The sequence below is a fragment of the Cuculus canorus genome, chromosome 3 (genome assembly GCF_017976375.1).
Source record: "Cuculus canorus isolate bCucCan1 chromosome 3, bCucCan1.pri, whole genome shotgun sequence".
NCBI classification, from domain to species: domain Eukaryota; kingdom Metazoa; phylum Chordata; class Aves; order Cuculiformes; family Cuculidae; genus Cuculus; species Cuculus canorus.
Genome location: NC_071403.1, coordinates 88064882 through 88088245, shown reverse-complemented (window position 1 = coordinate 88088245; position 23364 = coordinate 88064882). Strand labels below are relative to the sequence as shown.

Below are 23364 nucleotides of genomic sequence, written 5' to 3'. Positions count from 1 at the left end.
GCTCCCTTTAATTTTGGCAGGCTTCAGGTTTGAAGGATGCTGCCAGTGAAAGGGAGATAGATGGGGAGGACTAGGGTAGTAACAGAAAGGAGGCTGTCAGGCTGCTCTCTGCAGCACTCCAGAGAAGACCAAAAAGAGGAAGGTCAAAACTAGTTTTGCTACCTACACCCTCTTTTTTTTTAAAAAAAAGAGAGGTAATGGTAAATTATGCCTTATCCACTCGACTGTAAATGTGATCCCAGAAGTGTTGTGGTAACGCCTCTCATTCCTCCCTCTAATCGCTGCTGCTGGAAAGCAGTGCCTGGAAGTCCTGGGCTCAGCCTTGGCTAGCAAGAAAGGAAGAGAGCCAAAGGCTTTTTGTGGGCTCCTTGCAGCATCATCCTGATGCTGAAGCCTCCTCAGCCTAGTTTGAACCTGCTGCGCCCTCGGCTTCATTGGCACAGCTCACGTGACACGAGGTCCCCGCACAGGCGCTTGTGAGGACGCGCGTGCGTGCAGGACATCCTGGTGCGTGCAAGAGGACATCCTCGCGTCTGAAGGAGGACGTGCCCAGAGGCAGGGAGAGGGGCGGGATGGCAGCGGTCACTCCCGTCGCTCCGGGCTCGGAGGGGCTGCCCGGCGCGGGAGGCCAAAGAAAAGCCAGAAACAGAAGTCAAAATACAAAACAAACCCCGCAGCCGGGGTGGATGAGGACGGGGCCACGCACCGCTACTCCCGAGCCGGTGCGGAGCCTGAGCTCGGGGCCGCCCACGCCCGGGAGGAGCTCCCGGCACCGCTCGGGGCCGCTGGGTTGGCGAGGCGGGGCGCAGGGCGAGGGCAGCCCCCGGCGGCGGGAGGTTCCGCTGCCCCGGCCAGCGCTCGTGGTGCCACCTGGCGGCGGGCGGGAGCCAGGGAAGCATGGCCTCGGCCCGCGCGGTGCCCGCCCTCGCCCGCCATTGGCCGCCCGCGCGCCCGCCCCCGCCCGCCATTGGCCGATCGGTGCCGAAGCCTCCCCTGCGCGGGGCCATGGCGGGAGAGCACGCGGCGGGGCTCGTGCGGGAGTTGCACCGCGCGGGCAGCGGGCGCCTGCCGCCCTTCCGTGTGAGCGTGGCCAGGCCGGGCGGGAGCGGGGACGGGGGTGGGGTGGGGTGGGGCGGGGCGGGAGCGCGGCCGCGTCCCCGTCCCCCGCTCTCACCGAGCGCGTCCCGCGTTGCAGGCGGAGGGGCTGAGGCAGACGCTGGAGGAGATGCGGGCGCTGTACGAGCAGAACCAGGCAGACGTGTGAGTATCGCGGCCCGCGTGCCCTGGGCGCTGCCCCTGCCCGCCGCGCCGTGACGCGGCCCTTCCTCCTCCCCCAGCTCCGAAGCCAAGGCGGGACGCGCCGACCTCATTTTCCTTATCCGGTTCCGGCACTGCTGCCTGCTACGAAACCAGCGCTGCCTCCTGGCGTACCTGTGAGTACCGGCCTGTGTCCCGGGGCCGGCTGCGGGGCCGCTCCGCGCTGCAGTGTCAAGCGCTGCGACAACTTGGGAAAGACCCAAGTTTTTGCCCTGTCCTTTGAGCGTAGACTGGTTGTTGTTGCGGGGGGCTGGAACTGGGTGATCTTTAAGGTCTGTTCCAACCCAAACTATTTTATGATTCTATGGTATTGCCAGCGCTCCCTTCACCAAAGACGCTGGTTTTGCCCCGTGTTTCTTCCCTCAGGTACGACCGGTTGCTGCGGATCCGAGCGCTACGGTGGGAGTACGGCAGCGTCCTGCCAAACACGGTCCAGTTTCACATGTCAGCTGACGAAGTGAGTGAGCCTCATCTTAAACTCTTCTCCTCTTTCTGCTTATTCCTCTTGATGGATAAGTTTAGTGCAGTCAAAGCAGGCTGTGCTTCCCCCACTATAAACACAACTCTTAATGTAAATAACTCTTCTGTAAATAACTGATTTGTTTATTCATTGTCAATGCATGCAGTCCCCAGTGGATACTGAGTGCAGGTGATGCTTAGCACTTTTAAGGATCAGGTGGTCTTCACCAGATCCCACGCGCCACCAGCAGAAATAAGTCTTCACGTGCCACTCTGAAATCCCATCTCCTGACCAATATGCAGCGCTGTGAATGTTAGAGCAATCTGGATTCAGGGTAGGACACGTGCTGCTATCTCTGGGGCACTTTTTGCCCTTAGAAGAGCTTGTGTTCACCTTTGGCTGGCATGAACATGTTTGGGAGCAGTGGTCTGACAGCACAGATAAACTAGATCTTTGTGACCAGGGATCTGGGTTTTTTTAGCATTAGCTTTGCCTGTCGATGTCCACAGGTGGAATGGTTCAATCAGTACAAAAAGTCTCTGGCTACCTACATGAGGTCAGTAGGAGGAGAGGAGGGGCTGGACCTTACCCAGGACATAAAACCTCCTAAAAGCCTGTACATTGAAGTAAGTACAAGATTCGTGGTTTCTGTCTATGAACAAACATTTTGCCAAACTGTCTTTGTAAAGAATTTCACCCCCACACGAAGTCATCATTGAGCAGCAAAGCTTCCACAAGCTTCTACATTTTAGTTTTTGCTCTCTGCCTGCCAGTTGTTTACTACCACTTCTACTGAGGACTCAAAATATGTTGAAAGATGGCATTTTTCGTTTGCAGGGAATTGACGTGGTGTGAGTGTTCTGAATCCCAGAGGTTTTTTGCAGTGTTTTGTAGAAACGTAACCAAGTCTCATATCAGGAAGGCTGAGAGAGTTGGGTTGTTCAGCCTGGAGAAGAGAAGGCTCCGAGGAGACCTTATAGCAACCTCCAGTACCTGAAGGGGCTAGAAGAAAGCTGGGGAAGGACTTTTTACAAAGGCATGTAGTGACAGGACTAGGGGCAATGGCTATAAATTGGAGAGGGGCAGATTAGACATAAGGAGGACTTTCTTCACAATGAGAGTGGTGAGGCCCTGGCCCACGTTGCCCAGGGAAGTTGTGGCTGCCCCATCTCTGGAGGTGTTCAAGGCCAGGTTAGATGGGGCTTTGAGTAGCCTGGTCTAGTGGGAGGTGTCCCTGCCCCATCAAGGGGGGTTGGAACCAGATGATCTTTAAGGTCCCTCCCAATCCAAACCATTCTATGATCAACTAGAAACCTTGCTCCCATGTTAAGGACTATTAACTAGTTTTCTATTTTATGTGGGCTCTGATAGACAAGGCTATAAATCATTTTACACAATTGAGTCAACAAAGCAAGAGCACACAAGAAATCAGAGTGAGTAGCTGGTTTGAAAGAACATGTAGAATCAACCTAAACCTTAAGGCAGTTTCACTGTTAACAGACTGACATTTTTCTGGTATGTGAGTTAGGATGTTCCCCAGACCTTGTCTCATACTGCTCTTCATCTAGTCTCTGTGGAGGGCTGTGCTGGGCAGCTCACTGGTGCTTCTTGCTCCAGGCAGAGGCAGGAAGAGAATGTCAGGTAAAGGCTACACACTGGGGTTGGTCGTTGTGCATTTCTGGTCTACTCTATATTGAGGTGCTAGGTGGTGGGTAGGAATGTGTCCATAGTTGCAACTCTGGGGCATGTATTGTAAGTCAGCAGTGACGTCTAGTATTTTCTATGGGAGGCATGATCTGAAAGCTGCATTTCTGCTTTGCAGGTGCGGTGTTTAAGAGACTATGGAGAATTTGAGATTGATGATGGTACCACTGTTCTGTTGAAGAAGAATAGCCAGGTACCTATGACAAGAGAGTCCATTCTCTTCCTCCCCTTTCACTCACAGCATCCCCTTGCAGGCAGCTTCAAAGCCTGTCACAGTTGCTGCACAAAGCTCCTTGCACATGCTGCAAGCTGCCTGCACGGTCCGGGACTGTGGTTCAGCTCTGCCTTATGTGCTATCATGATAGAGTGGGCATACAGCACAGCAGACTGAGCTGGTTGTGTGCAGCAACAAACCCAGTCTGCCTGGGCTTCAACTAAAGTTTGTCTATGTTTCTGTGCAGCACTTTTTACCCCGCTGGAAATGTGAGCAGTTAATCAGACAAGGAGTCCTTGAGCATATTCTGTTGTAAGCATGCAGGACAGGAGAGCCAACCCTTGGCTGGTGCCCCGCCCACAGTGAGGACTGAACTCTGATGTATGCAGGACTCCAGAGACCTCAGCATTTCTGCAGTAGGCACCCTGTTGCTTCTCTTTGTGGCCTTTGATACCTGACACAAAGATCAGCCCTGAGTTTATAAAGCATGCAGACCGCACTGGCCACTTCTTCAAGACCAAAAGGTGCATACTGGTAATGTGCAGGCCTGGGAATCAAGCACGATTGTGGGCGGCACAGGAGGGCGGAGGTGGGTGGGTGTGTTTGTGAGTTACCCAGGCCCAACAGCTGCAAGCAGGGTTTGTGAATGTGTTATTGTTTGGAGCAGTTTTTTGACACTGCATGTAGGAGTGAGGCTGACAGGCTCAGCTCCCAAAGCTAAGATGGCTCCATGTTTGCAAAATAAATAACTGCTTCAGCCTTCAATTAGAGCGTTTCTCAACAGTTAACATGTTCATTAAGCACTCTGACCTGGCACTCTGACCTAGCTCATCCTGACATCACAGGGTGATGCTCAACTGATTATGTAGGTGTCTCAGTGGAGCTGCTTCTCCAGCTGTCAGATGAGGTTACATGAGCTTCTTTCTAGGATTAGACAGGAAGCCTTGTCTCCATCAGAGGCCTATAAATGATGTTTCTCAGAGTGCTGAGTTGAACAAGCACTGTGGTCTGGTTCATGGGCCTGCCCCAGGTTTATCCCAGCACAGTTAGACTGTGCCCCTGTCCCTCTAGGAAGAGTTTCCTTCCCCAGAACACTTGCCAGGCAAAGCCTAAGAACTATGTGGAGTAGGGGTGGGAAACGGTGCAGAGTGTTTTAATGATCCCAGGTAGCACAAAACCGGAGCAAGGCTGAAAAGCTGCTCTAACTATCTGGCTTTCCTAATGGAGCTACTCACTGCCTTAAGCTGTGGAGGCTTAAATTGAAAGAAGGCTCTTTCCTTAAGAGGCTTTAGGAAGAACAGAGTCTCCTAGAGCTCAAATCGAGCTGTAGAGAGTAAAAGTTCAGCAATATTTGTGGGAGGTTGCTGAAATACAGAGCAGACTGGAGATGGCAAGGGGTGCTGCAACGTTCCAAATATTTTAATGCCACAACACAGCTTTCCTGCTCAAGTGAGCCAGATACAGGAACCTGCAAGCCCTTCTGCCCTGGCCTTACAGTTTTACAGTGTGGCCCCAACAGCAACCCTTCATTGAGAGGGAGCATCAACACCACCACCAATCATGCTGCCAGAGTGCAGGCAGCTCCTATGGGATGGCTACTCTGAGACAGACCTCACTTTACAACAGCATACTCTGCCACTGAGAAAGGCACCAAAGCTAGTCTTTTTAGTAGGGAAAAAATGACTACACACAGCACCAATTTTCTTAAAGGCCTTGGTTATGTGTTTTCTACTTTCTCGAGGAAAATCCTGGCAAGACAAGGGAGGACAAGGCTGATTTCCCAACCCAGCCATACCTTCCCCTTCCACACTTAACAAACCCTGGCCAGAGGCAGGGCTGCCACAGAAGGTGCCACATCACCCACTCAGAGATGCTGGTGTGATTTTTCCAATCAGCTGCTTCAGGGCTGAGGCTTGCTCCTTCAACATCTGGTTCTTCTCCTCAGTGCTCTTCTGCCTCAGCTCAGCTGCCTGCAGGGCCAATGCAAATACCCTATTCTCCTCATGAAGGGCTTTGATCAGCTGTTTGTTCCTGGAGAGCTGGGCCTACAGACGGGACAGGAGGCTTAAGGTTCAGCAACCTTATGCAGTGGTCACAGCCGGGGAGGGCCATGCAGCGCAACTCCTTCTTGCACTAACCTGTGCATCCTCAAGGTGAACTGCCTTGTCTGCCAGCACAGCTTCGGCACTCCTCAGATTGTGCTCCAGCCCCTCTGCCTGCTCCACAGCTGTCTGCAGTAGACACTGATGCTCCTCCTGCAGCAGGCAACAAAGCCTAAAGTTAGGCTTTCCCAGCACTCACCTGGCCCCTGGCAATCCTGGACTATGCATTTCCCCGGGGCCCTGCTCGCAGACCTTCACACTTCCTTAAGTCACCTCCCTGCATGAGGGCTCAGCAGAGGTGGTGCAGGATGTAAAGAGCAGTGGGACAAGTGTTTAAAGCAGCACAGCCTTCCCTAGACAGAGAATTCTCAGCAATGTTTTCTAAAAAACAGGCCAATGGCCTCCCGTCTCCGCTATGTCCAGAAAAGCCCAGGGAAAGACAGTCTCCTTGGATGCAGTTTTTGTGTCTGCTCATTTTAATTCCTTGGTTTGCTCCATCTTTACCCAGGTTAGTTCAACTGAACCACAGTGCCCTGAAACAAACTACAAACTCACAAAAACTCAACACCTTCTTGTCAGCGCCCTAGACATAAAACCACCTTGCTGTGTGCAGGCTACATCTTCACATAGAGGGCTCAAACTTTCTTTCCCCAGCCTCTGCCAACATTTTTAAAATGTCTCCCTGGATAACTCTTGCTTGTCTAGGCACAAGGAATCTGGTGTGGAGTAGGTGGATTAGAGTGGGGAGGACTCCTGTTTGAGTGCAGGGCAGTGACACAGTTCAAGAGGAGTGAAAATAGCAGCTGAATTTGAAGACTAAGTGCCTTTCCCACATAATCTTCCACCCAAACCTCTGGTAGCTTCAAGCACAGCTGCCTTCCAGGCTGGCAGTGCTTCCTCCCCAGTACCCTTGACTTAGTTCCTGCAGTTCCCTGCTTACCTGGGTCCTGACCAGATGCCTGCATGCCTGCTCAGCCTGCCAGTGGAGGTTTTCCTGGAGCTGCTTAGCCTTGCGCTGTTCCTCTCTTAAGCTGGTTTGCAGCTGTTCATACTGTTTCTTTGGCACCATGTTGTTCATCTGAGCCTTTGCCTGCTGCAACTGCAATGCATGCTGAGTCCGAGCAAGGCTCAGGCTTGCTTTGGCTTCTAAGAGCTGTAACACAGAAAGGCCAATAGCTGGTTAGAGCTTTGTGCCAGCAACCAGACAGGCCCAGGGTGTGCTGTGGGTGAAGGGAGAGATTAGAAAGCACCCTCGCACTCCACCTCAGCTCTCACACCAGCATAGCCACAGCAGAGCAGACAGACCATGGGTGTGGTGCTTGCTCGGCAGCCTACAAAGCCAGGGATGGAGAACACTGAGAGCTGCAGGAGGGAAAATAGGGACCCTTTGCTTAAAGATGCTCCCCTTGCTTTGTTCCCCTAGAACAAAGGGTGGCAGAAGGGGCTGCTCACCTACATTTGTTCTTAGATGTAATACATTCCAGGCAAGCTGGGCTTCAATCCCTGCCTGTACTAAGCGTCCCCTGCTTCCTACCACCAGCAAAGGGCAAACCTTGTACTGGGAAGCAGGTCTGATCCAGCTTTGCCCTAGGAGTGGCTGGCATGGGCAAGGTGTACTCCAGAAAGCCAGTGCCTGAGCCTGTCCCCAGGGCAGAAGGCAGGAAAGGGATATTTGGAGGTTTTTCACATCAGCTTTCACCTATCTTAGTCATCCTTGTTGCACTGCTCTGATCACCTCGTTTCCCTTCATTCAGACACGGCCTGCCTTGGCCCATCACCTCTGCCCTGCCCTTGCCTGATCATGCCACTCCTCTAGCTCCTCTGTCAGCCAAGCCATGCAGAACTACAATTCCAAGCACTCCTGTGTGAGCCACCTCCATTCAGCCTCCATCTCCTCTGCCCAGCTAGCTGACACAGGACAGAGGGGACACCACAGTGGCAGCTATGAGCAAGGTCCTGCCCCAAGCTGCACCTAAAACTGGCTCCAGACATATCTGAGCAGGAGGGCGAATCCTTTGTACCCCACCAGAAGGAAGAGGACAGTCTTTTCTGCCAGGGGAAGGTGTCCAATACAGCTCTGAGCAGGGCAATACCAGCATCAAAGGGACCACTCAGCAACCTGCCACCAACTTAAATGACACCTACCTTCTCCTGCAATGCCTTGAGCTGATGTTTGAGCAGCTCCATCTCCATCCAACATGCTGCATGCTGCTGGTGGCACTCCAGCCTTGCAGCTGCCTCTGCCCCTTGTAGCCACTCCACCTCTGCAAGCTTCTGGTTCTGCAGCTGGACTGTGCGAGGGCCAGCACCATGGCCAGCCTTGTGCTCAGTGAGTTCACAGTCCATCTTGACATTCAGGTGGGAGACCTCCCCCTTGCTCTTCTCACTCTGGAAAAGGTTGAGAGAAAAAACAATTCATAGACAGAGGCTTGGGAGAGAAGAGAGGCAACAGAGACTTAACCTGTCCCAAGCTATGCCCACTGGGTTCCCACCCAAGAATAGCGCTGTCGCTGCAGGGTCCTGTGGGCGCTCAGGACAAGTGCCCTCATTCCCCAGCCTGACCACAGCCCAACACCCCAGTTCAAACACAGCATTCCTGGATAAGAAAACACACACAGATGATAGCGCGGAAGGAGGAGAAAAGGGAAGGGGGAGCAACTGTACAGATGTGTAACAAATACTAAGATTGGCAAGAATACAGTATAAATGGAAACATGTCCATATGAGCACACCAAATGAGACAGCAGAGTAAAGGCCACAAGAGCAGACTGCATTGACACTAAGGGGTGCCATCCCGCAGATGCTGCCTCTAGGACACCATTCCCAGTCATGAGGAATCCCTGAGTAGTGTGAGGAATTGACAGCCTGCTACCCTCATCCATGTTGCACACAAGAAATCCTGGCCAGGCCTTGTGTGTGCACATGTCCGAAGGCTCATAAGCATATAGGTTTGAAACTAAGAGTCAGCAAAATCCCTGGGCATGCAGGCAGATAAAGTCAACCTCATTAGAGATTTTGTTGTAACGCCTTCCGTTATGCAAGATCTTCGCTGGCTTTTGACACAATTTTTCCCTACTTGACAAGCTATAAAATGAAGCTGGTTCTTCAAAGCAAGACTGGGTTTGAATGTTTGAAACAAATATTCCCATTCTCCTCTTTAAGCTTGTGCCATTTTTGTCCTCCTAAATCCTTCAGCCAAGAGCTTGTCAGTTAGTGTCTATGGCTTCTTACCAATATTAGCTCTGCTGTTTCAGCCAGCTCCTCCACCTTCTCTCTGCTTAACTCACTCATGTGTTTCCTGTTAGGGAGAGGTATACGATCAACTTCAGGCCAGACAGCAGCAAACCACAGCCCCCTAAAAAAGGGCCCTGTTTGACATATCTGATTTTGGCCTGCAACAGGAAGCAATGTCAGGCCAAAACCGATGTGGTCCTGAATTGATTCAGGAGTGGGTCGGGTGTCTCTGCCCCAACAGGTGACTCAGTCCAGCTCAGGGCAAACAGCTAGGGACATCCAAAGTCCTGCAGTGCTGTTAGAAGCCTAATAATCAGGATGAAGAACAGTGGGAGAGCTAGATGAGCCAACTTTTGGCGCCGTATGTGCCAGGAACCCAGCTCCTGGATTTATGGCTCACTGGGTTTATTTATGTATTATCGCAAGCTTCCTGAGGCACTGGACAAAAGGTCTGTGTAGCAAAGAAGCCCCATCCTTTCTTCCATCAAACACTCAGCCTTCCCCAAACCTGGCTCCAGACCCTGTGTGCTGGCCCACCCAAGCCTTTTGCAGGCCAAGCCCACCCCAGCACTGGCTGTATTTGTGTGGCACGAAGGGTGTGAGAATGCTGGCTTGCTCAGAAATGGGGAGAGAGAAGGCAGGTTGAGCCAGCTGAAATCTGGTAAATGCACCTGTGTGGCTGTTCCTTTTACAAGCATTAGCTATCCACTCATTTGCTAGCCTCCCACAGCTGGCTTCTCATACTTGTGTTTGCTGCCCTTCTCCTTTGCCAGCCTAAGCTCTTGCTGGAGTCTCCCAAGTTGACTTTTCAGTGAGCTGTTCTCTTCTAGCAGCTGGTGCAACTCTCCCCTGTAAGGAGAGAGCAGAGTGAGAAAACAGTGCAAACCCCCAGTTTGCTGTTGGCATCCTACATTGGCTCCCTGTTCTATTCCTACTTGGTTGGGAAAGGACAGCAAGAACTAAAAAAATCTGAGAATCAACCATTCAGTAATTCATGCAAAACATGGGGAACAATCAAGAGGAAGGGAAATAAAGGGGAATAAGGACAAACAGTATCAGACCCTGAATTTATGTAGTTTTCAGCTGGCTGAAATGATTTTGCATGCCTGCCAAGGAGGTAAAACAAAGTGATTTGGCTCATCAAGGCACACCTAGACCTCAATACAGGATAACCGGGTGGTAAGCCCAACCTCTCAGCTGCAACAGAGCCACGTCTGGAAAAGTCAACTTGCTTGCGAGGCCTTTGTGATTTTACAGTGCTGGACACAGCAGTTATATGACCCCAAATCCAAGGCAGCCTTCTCTGACCATTACCTTTCCACTCCTACTGTTACTCCCAGTCTCCCATGAGGCCATTAATACTGGTACTTGTGGGAAGGAAGCTCAGTCCTGTGTTAAACAGACAGTCCTATCCAATAGTTACTTTTTGCAGCAGCAGCTCTGTTCTGCAAACTGCATTTGCACTCTAACCTGCCACTCTCTTGACCTCTGAGTTTATCTTCCAGCCAGTGCATAAAATCTTTGAGCTTGCATGAGGTCTAATTTCACCCTGTTCCTTCCCCTCTCCAGCTCCAATCTGACAGCCTGAATGTCATGTTTCCTCCTATGCTGCTGTGCCATTGTCTCCCAGGTTTTTTTTTTTCTCTTTTCTTGCCCTCCAGATCAAGTCTACATCCTGATAATGCTGCTGCTTTGCTCTCTGCCTCCTTCCCACATACATCCCTTGTCTATGAAGATTTCATTGCTCCTTGACAAATGCTTTCAGCATTGGCTCCAGCTTCTATTCTACATGGAACAGGCCATTCACTGCAACAGATGTCTGCACTATCTGCATTAGTCCATCCATCACACAATTTTTCATTCCTTCTCCCTTCAGTGCTGAGGTTGCAACAGGAGATTTTGGTCTACCTCCTCATCTGAGTGTTGGGGACCTGCTCCTTTCGCCCCACAGGGCAGCTCTCCATACTCCTTATCCCTTCCAACACCAGAGCCCTCAGCCCCATGATCTCTGCGTTATTCCCATTTCATCTCAGTGCTTTTTTACTTTTTCTTCTCAACAGCCAGCATCTTGACTTGTTCCTCATTAAACTTCTCTTTAGCTGCCTGTCCTTCCACACACAGATCATGTCCTTTTCCTTCCACTTCTGCTGCTGCCTCTCCTGGGCACACTGCTCTTGAAGGCCCTTGGGGCCTCTATTGTCAGGAAATCACCTCCTTTCACACCAATGTTGCTGCAACAAAGCCTCACAGCTGTCCTCACACTGGCACCCATTCCATGACAGCCCTTGATCATGCTCAATCTCTGCATCTTTCCTAAAGCTAAAAAACATTTCTAAGATCTGGATTTGATAACAGCTTGAAAAGCTCAGCCAGCCTCAGAACATGCTTCTTCTGGAGAGACTATGCAAAGTTTTCTTCAGGTTGCAAAGTCAAGGCTATTATTTAAACGTTACACAAAGTTCACACACCATTTTGCACTTCTCGAAGACTTACCCATCAGATGTTTTCCAACAACTCTGAAAACTCCCCACTACAGCCAGTCCCTCTGCAGTTCACCAGAGATGGTGGCAACACAGCTTAAATGCCTCATATTCCTGTTATTTCAGTTTGTTCCCCTGGTCTACCACAGATTTCAGCCAAGTGACCTCCTTTGGCCCACGCCTACCTCATATCTCAGCTCCTCAGCCGTAAAACCAGGATAATGGCCTAGCAAAGTCCTGCACACCTGTATTGCAAAGGGGACTCTGCTCCTGACAAGAGGCAGTGAAGGGGGGCACAGCAGAGAAAGGGCAGGAGGAAAGCCTGAGGCAGTGGTGGAGCATGCTGGGAAGCAGGAGGGGACAGGCATGGACAGGCAACAGTTTTCTGTCCAGTTCCTCTCCAGTCTCCTCTGCAAGGCCATTCTGGCCCCTAGAAGGAGGGGGTTGCAGAACTGGCACCACAAGCACAAGAACGGAAGATCAACAGCCAATTAGTGACAACCTTACTCTCCCACAAGCCAATCTGTTTAGGCTATATAGAGAAATCTCAGCCACTTTTTTGTTGCATTTAAGATGGCAAAGTTGTGAAGATCTAACAAGTAGAGCCAGGTTTGCTGAAGACCCAAGAAAGACAGAGATAGTAAGAAAACAGTGATGAAAGCTCTCTTCTTTCTGTCACAGTTTTGAGATACAGTCTTTGCTGGGCACTGCCTCTGACACAAGCTTGTAGAACACGCAGGGAAACATAAAGTCTTAAAATAAAAGCACTCATGTAAGGGGAGTTTAGATATTTCACTTAAAACAGCTGCAGACCTGCAATACTGCCCAGATTTTTCTCTCAAATTAATGCATCTCTCCAGCCCCATGATATGTCAGCCTGATATACAAGTAGTGTATGCACCCCTAGTCTTCACTTAGACCCAGAAAGAGAAGAGTGCCAGACCTCAGGCTGTCTCTGTCACTCCACTGCATCTTCAGATCTTTTCCCTCCTGTTCCAGCAGCTGCCCTGGATGGTAAACATCTTCAGTACGCTGTTGTCCCACGCTGCCCTGCTCCTTCTCAAACCTCTCCTCCACCTCTAGGCTCCACACACATTTTTGCTCTTTCAGGCTATCAATTACAGCCCAGCACTTTGCCACCGTTCCTTCCAGGTCTCTTTTCTGGTCTTCCATCTTGCGCATCTCAGCCTTGAAGCTTTCCTCATTGTCCTTCCTTTCTCTCTCAAAGTTTTTTCTCATTAACTTGATCTCCTCCTTGTAATAGTTTATCTGTTGGGAGGAGACAGGATTTGGATATTAGCATCATGCTCCCGAGAGCTCTCCTCTCCTCCAATAACTCTGATTCAGATCAATCTCCTGGTCCTTCTCAACAGGGGACACTTCAGGCAGTTCTGGTCCCTACTGAACTTAGGGCAACAGTCATTCTCACACAGCACCCTCTAATCAGCAGATATTGGTAGGTCCCATATCTTTCCCAGCAAGCAGTGCACTTTTCTATTTTCTCCTTGTTTGCAACAGACTCCAGACAGGAGAGGCCAAGGTATCATCCACCACTGCTTCACATATCCTTCCTCCACCCCACAGAATGGTTTCTTGTCCAAGATGTGGTGGTGAGTAGCTGCTGCTCACCATGGCTCCACTGTAAACACTAGAAACTCCAGATGAGAGCACAAAGGCAGGACTGTGAAGCAGACAGAAGATCTGCAAGCAGTTTTGTGTTCCTTGAATCGTTCATCACTGATATGGGAATTTAGGATTTACTCTGGCAGTACCACAATGGAAACCCAGCAAGCAAGGTAGAAACTGAGGCCTCTCATATGAGCTCTCACTGCTGTCTAAAGGGAGGGCTCATACCATCATCTTAGGGCAAGCAGGTTAAAAGTGCGCTGCAAGCCCAGAGAGACACGGCTTTGATACCCAGCCAGTGCTCTCACAAGACAACTGTCTGCTTCTCTTCTTGGTTTTATTGTGACAGCAACACTGAGTTAATCTCTGGTTCCCTGTAAGGAGCAAGACCCACAGAAACATTTTGCAAGGTGACAGAGACTTCCACAAAGCCTTTGCCAGCCAGTGAGGGCTCCAAACCCTCCTACCAGTTAAGATGGGCTGGGAAAGTACATGCAACACCACCAGCAGAGATGAGGTACCACGCAGTACCCCAGCCTGAACTCTCCAGCAACCCTTCTGGAGCAGACACTCCATCAGCCATGCTGCAGCAGGGTGCTTTACCAAGCAGTTGTGCCAAGAGATCAGGACATCTCCTCCCACCTCCCTCACCTTTGTTTCCAGCTGCATCTTCACATCCCACAGCTGCTCTTGGAGCTGCTCCATTGAGAGTGAAGTCTCTGTGAATGCAGAAGTGGGAACCAGAGGGCTGGGAGAACAGCACACTAGCAGAGAATAGCCCAATGAGTACATGCCTACAAGCCAAGCCAAGCCTCACTGTTCTGATCAGGATGACTGTAGCTTCCTCAAGTCAAGCCCACACAACCCTAAAATATGAAGATCCCTAATCTATCTGGCAACCAGTCCCAGGGCTGCATCACCTCTCATCGTCTAATGTTCAACTCAAATCTCCCAACCTACAGTTTGAGGCTACTTCCTCTTTATTATATTGTGTCCTCTCAACATCCTCAACAGTGAAAGTCTGCCTGTCTACTAGCTGCCTAGTCCACCAGTCACCATCCCCAGCTCTCGAGTTGGAAGAGCTTGCTTGCTTCCTTCCTTCCTTCCATCTCCCTCCTCCTTACTACCCATAATCCCCTTCTTCCCTCCCATGGCTGCCCAGTGCCAGGAATGGCAGCTGCAAACTCAGGCACAGCAAGCAACCCCACACTCCCACGTAAACTATGATCCAGAGAGAACCTTGGTTTTGCTTGAGAAGATGGAGCAGCACTGAACCCTCCTGCATTTTACCTCCTGCTGGCAGCCCTCTCTCAGCCCCGCTCTCCCATAGCTGGAGACGCAGCCTTTCCAGCTCCCTCCACAGCATTCCATTCTGGTCCCACAGCACCTGGAGCAGAGACTGGTCACAATGCAGCAAAGGAGGTCCCCAGGGCTGCAGAGGGCCAAGCACCCACAGCTCCCAGCAGCCACATGCACTCAGGGTCTCTTGCAGCATGAAAAGCAGAGCACCCTCGACAGGACAGTCAGAGAATAAGGCACAGGATTTTCTTCCTTCCCAAACAGACAGAGATGAGAGATTTTGGAAGAGTCAAAGAAGAAACAGAAGCCCAGATTACTGCCATCGCCATCAATAGACACTAAAGCACAAAGAGCCACAAGCAACTGCCCCCATATGCAAAAGCACAAAATACCAAGGGCTTTTGCAGACACCTTGGAGGGTTGAACCTCCTGAGACTCCTCCTGACCTAAACAAAACCACTGCAAGTGACTAACACACAAGAAACATCGTGACCTCAGTACAATCCCTCACATAGCCCAGAGGTTTGCATTTACATCCTCAAAACACTCCTGTGGGCATCTAGGTGAGCCAACAATCACTACTCTTCGCAGACAAGCAAGAGCAGAATTTAAGGTTAAGCAAGTCCTACAGGGCTCTGGAAGGGAACATTTCTAGGTTGCAGAAGGAATTAAGTGAGGCAAGTAGGTGGTGATCACATGGGAAGCGGAGAATGAGGCAGGCCCTGATGCCTAATTAGCACAGAGACACCTGAGGCCAGCAGAGGAGTTTATCCCATCTTCCGGCCAAGATGGGATGTCAGCCTGCAGCAAGGAGTCCCATGCTGATCACCACACTATAAGCCACCACACCACTGCAATGAGCCACTTCCTTGAAGGTGTCTGGAGCTGGGCAACTGCTTGTTTCACTTCGCACCCTCCATCTCATACTGGAAGCAACAGCATTCAAGGCATCCTGCTTCCCTGTGGACTGTTCAATTTGAGAAGACACCAAGATATATCCAATATGCTGCCACCCAGGAAACTCACAGGCTGCAAGAGACTATGAACTAGGGTACTTCCAAAGATCCCAATTAAGAAGTATTATTGAGCAGATCTAGATAAATGCAAATCCAGTTTGTTTAATCTCCACTCTGAGCACGAGAGCAGAGGAGGAGGGGGGGCTGACAACATTCAACAAGGGTGAAGGATAAACTTGAGTGGGTGCCTTCACAGGGGCAGATGAAGCCCAAAGGCTGAACCTCTCCACTCATGAGCATTGCCATGGACAACTTTGGGGCTGCTAAAGGGGAGGAAAAATTACAGCACGGAATGTCTTCAGCTGTCTGGTGCCACCTGGAGCAATGCTGCACTGGACAGCATGTTTGCCTTTAATTACAGCTTCAAAAGGGACTGTTCCCTGCATCCATGAAACAGCTTTGCTGAAAATGCAGATTTCAGCCCCTGTGAGGGGGGCCACCACCTCTTGCTGTCACCACCTCTACTCAGTGGTATTCCCGAAGTCACACATAGCATTCACAAACAAACGGGCAATGCAATAAGCACAGGACTCGGGAGCCAAGGCACACAGTACCCAAAGCACACAGTAGCCAGCAACTCACAACATGCAAGATACATGAGTCGCTAAAAAAAAAAAAAAAAGAAGGGAAATAGAGGCTATGCTCAGGTCTCAGAGAGCACAAAGCTCCAGGAAGGAGCACAGCACCCTGCAGAAGGTACAACATACACAGCCTGGACCACACACACACCAGGTACCTCAACAGGCTCACCTTGACTCTCTAGCACAGAGCAACAAGTTTTGTAGGCGTTGTTAAAGTGGGGCAAGAAAGGGAACAACAATAAGATAGAATTTATCTGATAATATGCTTTCCAAAGAAGAATAGCTTTCTCTTTGCATTCGAGAAGAAATACAGCAAAGCCCAGTGTAGTCTGTACTTATACACGTGGCTACGTGGTTCCCAAACAACATGGCCCATGGCTACCAGGTGGCAGGGGGGAGGCATTTACAACCCACCCCTGTCAGTATCCCAGCACAGGAACCAACCTATTGGCTGTAGGAGCAGGGAGACAGGCTTCTTGACAGTTACAACTGTGTCCTGCCTCCTGCCAAAAAACAGCAAGACAAGAGGCAGCCCCGTTCTGCACTCTGCTCCTGGCTGCCTCCTTCCTCTCCCCCAGGACAAAGTGCCCAACAGATGTGCCAACAAGAGATGTATTTTCATGACAGCACTGATAGAGCTGCCCATCCATACCTGGCACTGCTGCTCATACTCCAAGACAATCTCTGCAAAGCACTCGCTCTGATTTGGGAGCTCTGGGCTGTGGGGCTCCATCTGGGCCAGCTGCACAAACACAGGGAAACACATCTCATCAAGGAAATTATCATCTCCAAGTGGAGAGGCAAAAGCCCTACTATATCACCAGAGTCATGGTGCTACACCCACAGATTCAATGGAAGGGTTCCTACTGACACCTGTAGGATGAGTCAGATGCAGAAAGAGGATGAAAAACATTTTTCTTCATGTGTGAGACACCCCAAAATACAGGTAGATTAGCTTCCCCAAACTGGTCAACAAGATCACAAACTCATCTCTTTGAGACTCATCTCTTTCCCTAGATCTATTTCACCAGGTGCCTCGCTGGAGTGGAAGACATAAAACCTAATGCTTTACTTCAATACTTGTGAAAAAGAAAGCTTTCCTTTTCTGGAAACCAAACTCTACAGTTCACACTTGAAGGCTGCATATTTGTAGAACTTTCTACAATTGCAAATTTTGAAACGCCTAAATTAAAAGCCAATATTTTTTCTTTCCATGTTGTCATTAACATGCAGGGCAGTTCATAAGGGGGAGACCATAACAGATGACCCGAAACATGCAAGTTTTCATAGAAAAGAGTCTATTTTTTAATGAGTTCCTGAAAAGCTCCTGTTTAACAGCAACAAAGAAAAGAAGGCTACCTTGTCCTTCACAACACGATCGAGTTCCTTCTGCAGCTCAAACACCAGCTTCTCAGAAGCTGACAGTTTCTCAGACATCTCTGTGACCTTGTTTTGCAGCTGTGTGTTCTCCTGCAGACAAAAGGGAGAAGATTCTTTTGATATTGTGGATCCTCACAACACAGAATGGGTTCACAAGACACAGGCCTTCAGCACGAGCTGTAAAACAACTGGCACGCCAGCATGCTCAACGCAGCACAGCTCACAGGAGTCCCTGCTTTGGATAGCACACTGCTGATACACACCACATGGGCTGGGGTTTGGCTCATCTCTGTAAAGGGCAGACGTACGCAAGTGGGTTTTGCAGAATGAGAGCTAGACAGCCCCACAGCCTCATCTCTACCTCTGCTTCACAAAACTATGGTTTCCCTCATAGCCAACAAAGGCAGCAAGTCCTCAGCCATCTCCACGTGTACTTCTACACAGAACAGGACTGGGAAAATCCCAGGCATGCAGACACCATGGTCTCTGCTTTTGGAATGGTCCCTTGCACAATTTAGCCTCAGGTATCAGGCGTTCAGCTGTTACCAAGAGCCAAACTATTCCCAACAGACAACAAGGGGTCATGGCAAGGGGACAAGTCTGTATTTAATTCAATAGTATGGATGCAGCTGATGATTTTTCTGCATAAAACTCCTATCCTTCCCAGCAAGAGAAACACAAATGATCCATCTTTGCTACCACCTCCGCTTTGCCTCCTCTGAAGAAGCACAGATGTTTCATCCACAGCAGTCTTACTTACCTTCATCCTGTCGTTCAATCTCCCTTGCAGGCTGGCCTCTTTGCGCCAGAGGAACTGTGTATCCGCCTCCACCTTTATTTGGTGATTAACTACTTGCTGCAAAAGCAGCTCTTTTGCCTCTATTTCTGCCTGAGCATCCCTAGGGAGAAAAAACAATATGATTGGGGCACCCATGGCATGTTCTCAGATAGTCACAAGGTCAAGACAGCTACTCTCACCATGCACAAAGCAGGAGACGAGAGCTTGGTTGGATGGATGTTTGGACCCCACTAGGGAGGTATTCAGGGACTTCTCTGCCACTGACATAATGGCAAAGCAAGTCAGAGATTCATAAAGAGAGACTGGGGTGGGAGGGAAAGGCTATGGGCACCCACAGGAAAACCATTTTCCCTGCCCCACCAAAAGGGCCTCTCCTACTTGAGCTTGCTCTGGGTGTGCTTGAGAACGACGCACTGCTTTTCCAATTCCCTGCCAAGCTGCAAGCAGCGTCCCTCCACTTTCTCCAAGTCCAGCCTTGCCTTGTCCCTCTCCCTGGCGATCTTCCTCACCTGGATCCTGCAAGCACAGTGAGCAGTGCTTTAAGAGACATCTCAGGCACCCCACAGAAGAGCCCTCCTCACAAGGAACAGCATCCTTACCGGAGGCACTGTAGTTTGCATCCATAGGAGGTAACGGCTGCATGTGGAAGCCTGCTCCTGGGGACCATGAGTGTGTTGCCCAAGCTACCAGGCTCACTTGTGCCTCTGTGCTGCTATTCAGCCTCTGCAAGGACAGCACAGACTGAAATCGATTTCTCCCTCTTCTAACAGAGCCATCTAACCACCTTCCAGTCTTTCAGACATCTGCCCTCATCTCACAGACAGGCTTAGATCACATCCACTCCAGATCTTCCCCAGCCCTGTAGGGGCCAAACCCTGCCACCCCATCATGAACCTGAACACCAGCATTTCCTCCACCTTGGATAGCTGAAAGGCTCTGCTTCAGACTTCATCCACCACCACCACCAGACAAGGCTGCACCAGGGACCTCGAGGATCTCCTCTAAGCTATTCCAGAGGTCAGATGGCAATTACGAGTTCAGGCATGCCAAATTTAGTGCTGCTGCCAATTCTGGAGAAGAGCTTTGGGCCCACAGCTTGGCTGGAAGGAAGACTGCTTCCCAGCACATTCTCCTCCGACAGCAAGGAAAAAATCAGTTTCAGGTAAGTCAGTGGAGTAGAAGTGGCAGAGATAAACTGACTACTTTCGATACTGAAAGGAAACTCCAAGGAGTCCATCAATACTGGAGAATGTTCTAAAAACACCACCAAGCTGCCAGGAAAGTGATGTGCTGAGCTGCCCTTAAGGCAGTCACAAGGAGCAGTACGACAGGCAGAGACCATGCACTTCGCTCTCCCTACTAACCCATGAAAACTCAGTATCCACAGAAAGAACAACATAAGAAGTTATATCACATCAGAGAGTCATGTGAAAACTGTCAGATGGGACTGCCAGTCAACGTTTTGTTTGATACAGAAGCTAAAATTGGGTTGAGGTCAGCCTCAAAGTCAATGAATTCAGCCTGGATGAATCCAAAAAGCAGAACCCAGAAAGGTGATAAGAACTAGTAACATCTCCAAGAGCACCAATTGTATACCAGGTTTGAAGGAAGCCTACCCTCAGAGAACTGTTACCTCAAAGTCTTCAGCCAAAAGAGCATGAAACAATTTTTTTTTTTTTTTTGGTGAGCTGTTTTGCTCTGGATCCTGGATGGAGCTTTCCTGGCTGTCAGAATACTCAGCTATTCACTTCTACCTTAGTACCTTAGTGCATTAAAGCACAGTTACTTCAAAAGCATTTGCAAATGCCTTGCTAGTCCTCAGACACAAAAGCAGTAAGAAGCAAGAAGTAATTTACATCAAACAAAGACAATGCAGATGAAGCTTGTTCCATGCACTAAAAACAGGATGACTTGAGTCACAAGAGGTGCAGAGAAACCCAGGCTTCTGAAGCCAATGAACTGGAGTGATCTTTCTCCTCTGCTAGGATACGCATCTGTCTCCCACCCTAAAACGATGAGGTGCAACCCTCCGTTGTTCTGTTTTACCATCCCACTCCACCTGCACAAGATTTGCTCCTACTCAGGCATCTCCCAAGGGAGCCTTTTGGTCACTGTGCAGTTGGTGAAATCCATATCATACCCAAAAACTGGCTGACAAATGGAAAATTCTCCCTCAGATAACCAACTAATGTCTATTAAGTCACCCCCTTGTGAAATGAAACATCTTGGCCTGAATTGTTCTCAGCAGAACCCACTCTTTAGCCTCCTTTTTGTGGGGAAATGGACCGAGAAGCCTTTCTAAGTGTGACAGCTGGATTTGTGCCTGGGTCCCAAGCAGGATGTTGTAGAAACACCAATCACAAATTAACTGTCCTGTGTAGTGAACTGGTAATGACTTATGGTTCCTTATCCAAAGTTAATCATCTCCAAGAGCTGCAGATCACAACCATCAACCAGGATCCTTTTCACAAAGAAATCTTTCTGCCTTGCAGCTCACTCCATGAAGTGCTGACAGTCTCGGCCGCTTGAAAGCCATTGACATAGCTTGGAAAGAGGTGGTCATGTGGCTGAATAAGACAAACTGCAGCTCCTCAAAGCTTACCTTTCCATCTCCCATCCCTCTCCAGTTTAGTGACTAAATCTTTGAGTTTTAGAAAACAAGTACAAAAGAAGAGAAACTAACTGCAAGAACACAGCTCAAAGCATCCAAACAACTTCTTAAAACAAACTTCATCTTTTTTACAATGCAAAGGGAATGAAATTAAAAAAAAACTATTTTGAGAATTGTTGCTGTTTTATTTCCATGCACACACAAAGAAACAAACTTGTCTCCACGTAGTCAGAAATGTGAGCATCAGTAGCGGATGCAGACAAATATAAGAATCACTTTAATTCTGCTTCAGTTGGACAGAAGAAGGATTAAGGCCCTGTGACTATGCAAAGACACACAGCAAAAGCACAAAAAGCAATGGGAACAAACTGCAAAAGGGAAATCTCGATTGACCATACAGAAAAAATTCTTCCTTCTGAGTGTGCGGCAGCCCTGGGTCAGACCCTGAGAAGCTGCGGGGTCTTCATCCTGGTAGACAGTCAAATCTAGACTGGACAAGCCCAGTGCAACTCGGTCCAACTTGTAAGTCAGCCCTGTTTTGAAGACTAGCCCAGAAGCCTCCAGAACTCCCCTCTCACCTAACTCTGCCTTAGTCAGATGATACAGAACAGCTCCTCTTCAAAGGAAGCCATCAGTGTTCCCAAGAAAATGCAGCCATGCTGGGCTACACCAGCTCAGGACCGGTGTCAGCAGTTTATGGGAGGTAATGGTTACTTTTGAAAGTCGCTTCCTTTGATTCTACAGATTCACTACCCAGAACTCACTTCCCAGCCCTGTCTCAACAAGCTGGCTCCCAGCCTTTCCCTGCTCAACTCCCTCAGCCAATCACTAGTTGAGGAAAGCCGCACCTCCTCTAGGAGGACCCAGATTATGAGCCTCAGCCATAATCAAGGGAGGGATGGGCACCTGCCAGGAGCTGCAGGCTACTTTGGGCTTCTAAATGAAAACATAGCACACATCAGTCATCCCCATAACAGCCTTCCAACAACTATCTGTGAAACCATACTATGAGGACCAAGCCCCCTGTATTTGTACTTATCTTTGTATGAACAATGGAACAGTGCAGCCAGCCCCACTAACACAACAGGGACAATAGAGTCCAAGCAGTCCAACTCCCCTGTCACAAATTAAATCAAGGCATGTTAGGACAATGCCACCCCTCTACATTCCCCACCAAATCCCAGAGGATCTCATCGATGTCCTCTCCTGATGGCTTGCCAATATATTACACTTAAGGAGGAGTGAGATCATACCTTGTGCCTCCAGTGTTGTGTTCAGAAGAGCTTTATCACTTTCACCTCATTTGCCTTCAGGCTCTGCAATGAGAAAAATGAGGAACGAGTTTGTCAGTCATAGTCAGCCCCAGGGCAGGGGCCATACATCCCAAACCTGCAGGCTCCACTCAAACATGCAGCTCCTGACACATCTGCTCACAACCAGAATGGCAACAACTCACATACAGCACTCAGGCTGACTCACCCAGACACCATTAGATACATTGGGACTGTAAATGTTCATGGGTTTGTAATAACTTGATTTCACCATGTCAGGTATTTCAGCTCAGGACTCCCAGAAGAGTGTCCTGCCAAGTGGGAGAGAGCTCTTTCCCACAAAAGTTTAAGGGTTTCTTCAGAGAGCCAAGCATCTAGGGTACCCAAGGTTGAACTGTCTGTTCAAGGATTAAAAAAAATCATTGGAGGAGGAGAAGAAAAAGGGGAAAAGATGAAAGATGCGAATTCTGCTAGAACCCCAGATAGGAATGGAGAACAAAAGGGTGCAGCATGCCCATCTCCAAACCATCTGGCCCAAAAGCCCAGAGATCCAGCTCTTGCATGACATGAACCAAGAAACGGAGGAGACATCAGCTGAAGAAAGGCAGACCGAAGCACATGTCCTTCTCCAGTCTCTGTTCAGAATCTCTACATCTTTTCCAACCGCCTCATTTGAGCTCTGTTTCAGAAATCAACCCCCATTTGACATCTCTGGACTTGCAGAAAAGTGATATGGGGTGAACAGCCAGTCCCTCCTCCACTGCGAAACTGCCCGTGGTGCTCCTGGGTCATGACACTGGGCTTTTACAAGGGCAACACAGAGACACCAGCCCTTGAGGCTTTCCAAGGGAGACACAGCACCGCGCAATCAGAGACCGGGGCCCATCCCCCCAACCTCCAGGCACCGCGTTTATCAGGGGACCGAGCCTGAGTCCCGCACGCGTAACCTCTACCCCCCTTTCCATACTGTTTTATGAGGCGGACAGGCCGCCCAGCGCGGCCGCGACACTGTTGGCGCGAATGCTGCGAATGCTGCGGATGCCGCACACGCACTGACACGGCACCGGAGGGTCACAGCCCCGCCCGCACCGACACCGCGCACCCCCCTCCCCCACCTCCGCTCGCCCCTCGCGTATGCGCATGCCCCGTCCTCCCCTCCCCGCTTACCCCTGCGGCGCATGCGCACGTCTCTCCCTTCCCGCGCGCCCTCTGCGCATACGCACGGCGCACCATGCCCGAGCGCTCCCGCGCATGCGCACGCTGCGCCCTC

General features: G+C 50.0%; 2 protein-coding genes across 18 annotated transcripts; one reads left to right on the top strand and one right to left on the bottom strand.

Moving 5' to 3' along the window:
- The first annotated feature begins 882 nt into the window (after positions 1–882).
- Positions 883–17502, top strand: GINS1 (GINS complex subunit 1). Of its 4 annotated transcripts, none has more exons than XM_054062207.1 (7): positions 883–1080; positions 1196–1260; positions 1338–1433; positions 1684–1774; positions 2287–2403; positions 3600–3674; positions 17267–17502. In XM_054062207.1, the coding sequence occupies exons 1-7, from the start codon at positions 898–900 to the stop codon at positions 17276–17278; spliced, it is 639 nt and encodes a 212-aa protein (XP_053918182.1). In that variant the 5' UTR covers positions 883–897; the 3' UTR covers positions 17279–17502. The 4 variants fall into 4 exon arrangements, with proteins under 4 accessions (XP_053918182.1, XP_053918181.1, XP_053918180.1 ...); XM_054062206.1 differs by lacking the exon at positions 17267–17502 and adding an exon at positions 10693–12448; XM_054062205.1 differs by lacking the exon at positions 17267–17502 and adding an exon at positions 3943–4295.
- LOC128851664 (ninein-like protein) lies at positions 4637–23326 on the bottom strand. Of its 14 annotated transcripts, none has more exons than XM_054062194.1 (16): positions 23262–23326; positions 22077–22139; positions 18812–18935; positions 18591–18728; positions 18174–18312; positions 17393–17503; positions 16686–16775; positions 14428–14524; positions 13789–13901; positions 12455–12780; positions 9776–9880; positions 9029–9095; positions 7943–8185; positions 6738–6950; positions 5834–5950; positions 4637–5740 (listed from the first exon to the last, which is right to left on the bottom strand). In XM_054062194.1, exons 3-16 carry the CDS (start codon positions 18877–18879, stop codon positions 5552–5554), a joined length of 2016 nt encoding a protein of 671 aa, XP_053918169.1. In that variant the 5' UTR covers positions 18880–18935; positions 22077–22139; positions 23262–23326; the 3' UTR covers positions 4637–5551. The 14 variants fall into 14 exon arrangements, with proteins under 14 accessions (XP_053918169.1, XP_053918170.1, XP_053918167.1 ...); XM_054062195.1 differs by lacking the exon at positions 23262–23326 and adding an exon at positions 23210–23226; XM_054062192.1 differs by lacking the exon at positions 23262–23326 and adding an exon at positions 23062–23199 and having other exon boundaries at positions 18812–21940.
- Positions 23327–23364: the final 38 nt, after the last annotated feature.